The sequence below is a fragment of the Brassica napus genome, chromosome C5 (assembly GCF_020379485.1).
Source record: "Brassica napus cultivar Da-Ae chromosome C5, Da-Ae, whole genome shotgun sequence".
In the NCBI taxonomy this organism is placed as follows: Eukaryota; Viridiplantae; Streptophyta; class Magnoliopsida; order Brassicales; family Brassicaceae; genus Brassica; species Brassica napus.
Window position 1 is genome coordinate 25,690,143 of NC_063448.1, and position 6,895 is coordinate 25,697,037.

The 6,895-nt window shown below is 42.3% G+C and overlaps 1 protein-coding gene across 1 annotated transcript; it reads left to right on the plus strand.

Moving 5' to 3' along the window:
- Positions 1 to 649: 649 nt before the first annotated feature.
- Positions 650 to 2,929, plus strand: LOC125587169. The gene is made up of 4 exons (XM_048757346.1): positions 650 to 1,225; positions 1,280 to 1,495; positions 1,749 to 2,270; positions 2,522 to 2,929. The coding sequence occupies exons 1-4, from the start codon at positions 650 to 652 to the stop codon at positions 2,927 to 2,929; spliced, it is 1,722 nt and encodes a 573-aa protein (XP_048613303.1).
- Positions 2,930 to 6,895: the final 3,966 nt, after the last annotated feature.

Here is a 6,895-nt window from a genome sequence, read left to right on the forward strand (position 1 = left end):
TTTTCACTATTTCACAACTTTACGAAACCCTAGCGCCGTTTCTCTCCAACGGCGATTTCGAAGGCGATAAGACGAAAACCCTACCGTGGTCGTGTTCCGCCGTTATCTTCGCCGGTAATCTCTCCGATTACGACGAATCTCGTTTCTCCTTCATGCCGTAGAGTATTTTCGTAGTTTAAACTGACCGTCCGCTTCCTTTTTTCAGATCTGAAATATCGTTTGCCAAACTCCGCCGCCGGTATGTTATTTCTCATGTATTAAGGCGTTTAGCCGCCGGAAAACCCTAAATATTTTAGTATTGATTCTTCTTTTCCCTTCGATTTGCAGATCTGTAACGGCTTGGGACCACATCTTCTCCGACCATATCTTCTTGGACAATATATTCTCCAACTGTAAGTCATTCGTCTTTTGTTTAAAAGATTTTGAGATTGTTGTAGTCTTTTGCTGAAAGATTACTCAAACGACTTCCAGGAAGTGAGAAGACTACTTGGACGACTTCCTGGAAGTCGTCAGTCTTCTCACTTCCTGGAAGTCGTCTGAGTAGTCTTCTCACTTCATGGAAGCCGTCTGCAAGTCTTCTATAGCATTTAGCATAGTGCGCAACCTATGTGTTTGAGATGGTTGTTTGTGATTATTTTCAGGCCTTAAAATGGATTTACCAGAACTCCCGCCGAGGATGTTTACATTAGGAGAAGAGCCCGATGCAATCAGGAGCATTTCGTATCATTCTGATGACACGAAGTTGTTTAAAGCTCTATGTGATTGTCTAACAGCTGACGAATATGAGGATCTGAAGGCGTCGAAGTTAGGAGTGTTCATCAAATTCAAGGAGCTTGACTTTGGTTGGACTTCAAGGCTGGTACATTTTTTGCTCTGTTTCCAGCTGGACATCAAGAAGAAGTTTGAGCTCTGGAGTCTTGTCGTTTCACAACCTGTGAGGTTTTCACTGATAGAGTTTGAACACCTCACTGGGCTGAACTGCGATTACATCAAGGACCTGGAAAATCCAAGGTGTGAGGTTACGTCGGAGATGGCTGCTTTCTGGGAGAAGATGCGTGTTGATATCGATACTGGGCCAAGTATTGAACAGATAACAGAAGCATTTTACAACTGCGACGAGTGGTCTCCGGATGATCGCATGCGGCTGGGATACCTTGCCATCTACGCAGGATACATCGAAGGAAAAAAGTTCTCATCCGCTACATCAGCTAGTCTTGCAAGGCTAGTGATGGATTTAGAAAATTTTGAGAATTATCCATGGGGGAGAGTGGCGTTTAAGGTGCTGATGGATTCTCTGAAGGCAAAAGACTTGACGCAAACTGGTTACACTGTTGATGGGTTCATACAAGTGCTCCAAGTGTGGGCGTACTATGCTATGCCACAATTGGGTGCTAATTATGGGTCTCCCATACCAAACAGACCGTCGCCACTATTGCTGGCTTACAAGGGTGGCAAAAGACAACGCAAATCTTTTAAGGCTGCTATCAATAAACAGGTACTTAACTTCACTCCTAAGACTTCTCAGACGACTTAAAGTTAAGTCGTGTGGATCGTCTTCCAACAAAAGACCACTCAGACGACTTACTTTTAAGTCGTCTGAGTGGTCTTTTTGTTGGAAGACTTCCAGACGACTTAACTTTAAGTCGTCTGAGAACAAAATACTTCTCAGACGACTTAACTTTAAGTAGTCTGAGAACAAAATTCTTCTCAGACGACTTAACTAAGTTTATATCTTTTATTTATTGCAGACTATCGTGAAGAACTTTGTTCAGAAGGATTTTGATGAAATGTTTCCAAAATGGGACGGAGACGTAGATGACCCTGCCGCGGATAACATAATTAAAGTCATGTTTAATGATCCTGGATGGGAGTGGACCATGGAATGCTGGCCAGTCACCGGTACTCGCAAGGTTGTGAAGATGGAAGTGAGTCCAGTGAAGAATGAAGTGAGTCCCGTGAAGTCAGAGTATGTTGTGAAGGAAGAAAGTAGCAGACCTCGGAAGAAAGCTCGTAAAGGGTCTTCTGTTTCTGCTGAGACACCTGCGGCGGGTAGTGAAGGGATGACGCATCAGCAGATTGAAAAGTCCTTGAAGGACATATCTGATGCCATTAATCTTGGCTTTGGGACGTGCCTTAAGGAGCTCAAGTTACTGGCGGATAGGATGGTAGCTGTGGAGAAGAAGGTGGGAATCACCAACAGAGGGGGTTCATCTGATGATCATCAACTTACAACCACTTCAAATCCACCAAAACCTGCTGACGAACCCGGGGTTAGTACCAAAACCTCTCCCAAAATTGCAGAGAAGAGAGTCACTAGGCAAAGTGTTAGGAAGAGTCAGGACTGATGTGCTTTGTTTCTTGTGTGCTTGGATGAACATGTGTGCTTTGTTTCTAGTGTGCTTTGATGAACCACTGTATGCCTTGATTCTGAACATGTGTGCTTTGTTTCTAGTGTGAATTTGATCTTTGCTGTAAGGGCTTTTGTTAATAGTTTTTAAACACTGTGAACTCGAAATTGCAGAGTGAAAGTGTGAATGGGGCGAAAGCAGGACAGAAGGAAGCCAAAGAACCGAGTCTTACTACAGAACCGAGTTCCTCGAGAGAGCTCTGTCTTGTGAGTCCTGCAGACGACTTACCGAGTGATGATCCTAGCCTTCTTATATTGGACAAACAAGTTCCCACCGCTTCAGATTTACTCGTTGAAGAAGCTAGAAGGCAGACAAAGAAGGAGACTGCTTTGGTGAATCTCCGTAAAAAAAGTGTGCGAGAAAGGAAGCTTGCTCCCACACAGCAAACTCCTTTTAAGGGAAACAGCACTGCCAAACAGATCATTCCAAACAAACAGGTTGGCGGAGGCTATGATCCTTTTGCACCCTATGACAAGATGAAGTCGAAGGAGCTCACTGCATGGGTGCAAAAAGATCTGTAAGTTGCTGTTAAAAATATGCTTATTAATATTTGATTAAAAAAAGCTTCCATTTGATTATTTACATTTTGTGTTTGCAGTTCTTATAAACTGCCTCTGAAAAAAAAACCACGTAGATGTCCAAGTCGATTTTATCAGGTCCTCTGAACCCCCTTAGAATGGCTGACCGACCATGTAAGTCTTCTGCTATTTTCTTACTCTTATATAAGTCGTCTGGTAGTTATCTGGTACTTTTCTGATTTGTATAAGTCGTCTGTGAGTCGTCTGTGAGTCGTCTATAAGTCGTCTGGTAGTTATCTTACGTAAGTCATCTGTAAGTCGTCTCTAAGTCGTCTGTAAGTCGTCTGGTGATTGTGGCCCCTTCACTCTGAAGTACATCGAATGTCATGCTCTTGGGATAGAATTTCCCACCGCGTTTGACAAAAAACACGGGAAGACCATCAGGGAGAAGATGGCGCTGGATATATTTCGAGAGCTTCCTATGTGCCATGAATGGGAAAACCAAGACAATGATGAGAACCTGGCAACGTATGATTAGATATTGGATGTGTTATTGTGTGCTGTTGCGATTGTATTTGAACTTGATGCTTTTGTGTACTGTTGTTTGGTAGATTAGGGGATGTTAACAGGGTCAGGATAGGATGATGTTTTTTGTAACCTATCCTCATACCAAACTAGAATTCCGTAGGAAATTAGTTTGGTAGTGCAGTAACCTTTCGGAATATGTAATGTATAACTTGTCTTTTTTAAATTGCACTGTTGGAATTAGTTTGGACGATTTAACATAGAAGGTCTACAAAGAAAAGTTCATAAAACATATAAATTCATAACATAGAGTCTACAGAGAAGTTCATAAAACATAGAAAATCATTGTGGACGACTTACTTAAAGGTCTTCTGGAGGACTAACCAGAAGAAAATTCTAGTTAAGACGTTGGACGACTAACCAGAAGGTCTTCTGGACGACTTACTTAAAGGTCTTCTGGACGACTAACCAGAAGAAAATTCTAGTTAAGACGTTGGACGACTAACCAAAAGGTCTTCTGGACGACTTACTTAAAGGTCTTCCACGTCAGTTCTTACATTGTGGACGCTTATGGCCATTTTCTTTGCAGACTGAGCACCTATAAACCCTGTGTTGCTTTCGGGGTTTGCGTCCTCTCATCCTGGATAGCTCCAACCAAGATTGCCATCTTGATTTCTTCTGTCTCCCCGGACCACGCTTTACTTCCGGAGGAAGCATGTGTGTGCCTCAACAAGTTGTCCAACACAAGGATATATATTCTCTGAGTATCCTGCAAACAAAGTATCCTTTGAGTAGACCGGCCACACAAGTGTGGAGATATGCACACCAGCTGCTGTTCCAGCTGCTATAGCATGAAAGCAAGGTATTTTCTCGACTAGATAGACACCACAATCACACTTTTGAAGTTCCAGATCAACATTACAGTCCCTATTGCCACCTTTCACAAAGAACTTCCATCCATCAATTTGTTGGACTCTCAGAGTATACGCGTTCTCCTCTCGGACAGCAAGCAAGTGTTCAACACCCCGACTATGTTGAGTTGTAAGACTCAAAGCATCTCCTCTCCTTTTCCAGTACCACCTTCCTAGCTTCTCCCTTATGAACTCCAGCAGGAACTGAATTGGAAATCATCTTGCTCGCTTCAGTGCGGAGTTAATTGATTCAGCGATATTGCTCGTTTTTAAGTTGTACCTGTCTCCCTGACAATGAACCCCAGACCATAGGGTCACATCGGCTTCCTCTAGATACTCAGCAAGATCCGGATTTGCACTCCGTATCTCATCCATGTACCGATCAAAATCGTAAAGTGTATGAGCATAAGCAGCACCTTTCACCAAGTACAAGAGATGCTTCCCTTTATACTTTTTGACAATATTCTCTTGAAGGTGATAATAACATATTCCTCGGGTTGCCCAAGGAAACACCTTTTCACACGCATTTATAATGGAAGCGTGCCTGTCGGAGACTATCACCAGAGGATACTCATCAGATACACAGCTCGCCAATTTTGTGAAAAACCATTCCCAAGATTCATCATTCTCACCATATACGATCCCAAAAGCCAATGGATATATCTGAAAATTACCGTCTTGTGCGGCTGCAACCAACATAGTACCCCCATACTTCCCACTTAGGTGAGTCCCATCTACCACAATGACCCTTCTCTGATACTTAAATCCTCTGATCGAAGCTCCAAAAGCAAGAAATAGATACTTAAATCTATTCAGAGAATCAAGTTCTATAGCTGTGATAGAACCCGGATTTGCTGCCTTGATTTGCTCCAAATATGAAGGCAATCGCTCATACCCGTCTTCTGCTGATCCTCTCACCATTTCTTGCGCATATAACAATGCTCTGTATGAAGTGGTGTAATCAAGTGTCATACCAAACATGTTCTTCATTGCATCTTTGATATGCTGCGGATTCAACCCATCAATGATTCCCACTCGATCTATGAAAAGTCGACCAATGTACTTCGGAGTACAACGTTTCCGCTGAGCGATTCTGTCTGGGATGGAACATGTATGAGTTGCCAAATACTTGGTTACCCAAAACGTTTTAGTCCCATGTTTCACACTTGCTCAGACCTTCCATTGACAACCACTAACACGACATGTTGCCACAAACAGAGTTTTCGTTGACTTGAATATTCTGAAGGAGAACCTACGCCTCACCGCTGTCAATCGCAACTCTGAAAGCAGTGCATCCTTACTAGCAAAACTCTGGTTGACATAGATTCTGTCTGCAGATGATCCTTCTCCTTCACAACCATATGCCCCATTGTAATCATCAAAACAGATTTCATCATCTTCTTCCTCATCCTCATCTTTAACCTTTCCATACTCACTATAATCCTCAGCATCAGCGACAACAGGGATGTCAGCATCCTCCTCCCCATCATGATCCTCAGCTTCATCCTCCTCTTCAGCTTCATGCCCCTCCTCAGCTTCATCCCCCTCCTCAGCTTCATCCCCCTCTTCATCTTCATCGCTCACATCAGCTTCATCCCCCTCCTCAGCTTCATCCCCCACATGATCTTCATCCCTTTCCTCTGAAACCATTCTCATCTTGCTAAAGCTTGATACACAAAGACGTACTTCATGCGTTTTAGTTATCTCGAGCAAGTTCCGAACTTGTCTATCACTTGTAACATGAATAGGAGGAAGGTCTGGAGCCATCTGTTGTAATGAGTAGGTTAGCTCCACATACTCTGTGTTCATGTCCAGGTTATAATCTTCTTGAGCCATTGCAACAAGATCAGCATGTGTCGAACCTTCATTCAAAAATAACATTCTCGCTCCTTTGAAATGATCAACCACAAAATTCCAACATCCATCTTTCAACAACCATTCTCCATACACTGCATGTAACTGACGCATCATCTGAAAAAGTCAAAATAAAACACATTAGCAAACTTAGAACAAAGAAAACGAAAGTTTGTTAAAGATCTAAGCGGACGACTTCAATCTAAGTTGTCCAGACGACTAAACTATATGTCGTCTGGTCAACGCAGAGGTTATTTTTGCAATTGACTTTGAAATCTGTTATTTCAGACGACTGAAAAATAAGTCGTCTACTATTGTTTGGCTAAAAAAAACTCCAAAAAAGCTAGACGACTTACATTTCAGTCGTCAGAGGTTAGTTTTGCGTTTGACTGGATTATTTCAGAAATTTGACTTTTCTGGACGACTTACATTTCAGTCGTCTAGTGAAAATTAAAATAATAATATTTTCTTAAAAGTAGACGACTTACAGTTAAGTCGTCATAGGTTAGTTTTGCAATTAAAAAAAAAACTTCAAGATTTAATTATATACTAGCGACTTATAATTCAGTCGTCCACGAGACGACTGAAATGTAAGTCGTCCAGGATTTACGAGGTTTGACCAGAATCTCGGAAAAAAATCCTGGACGACTTACAAGTAAGTCGTCTCGTGGACGACTGA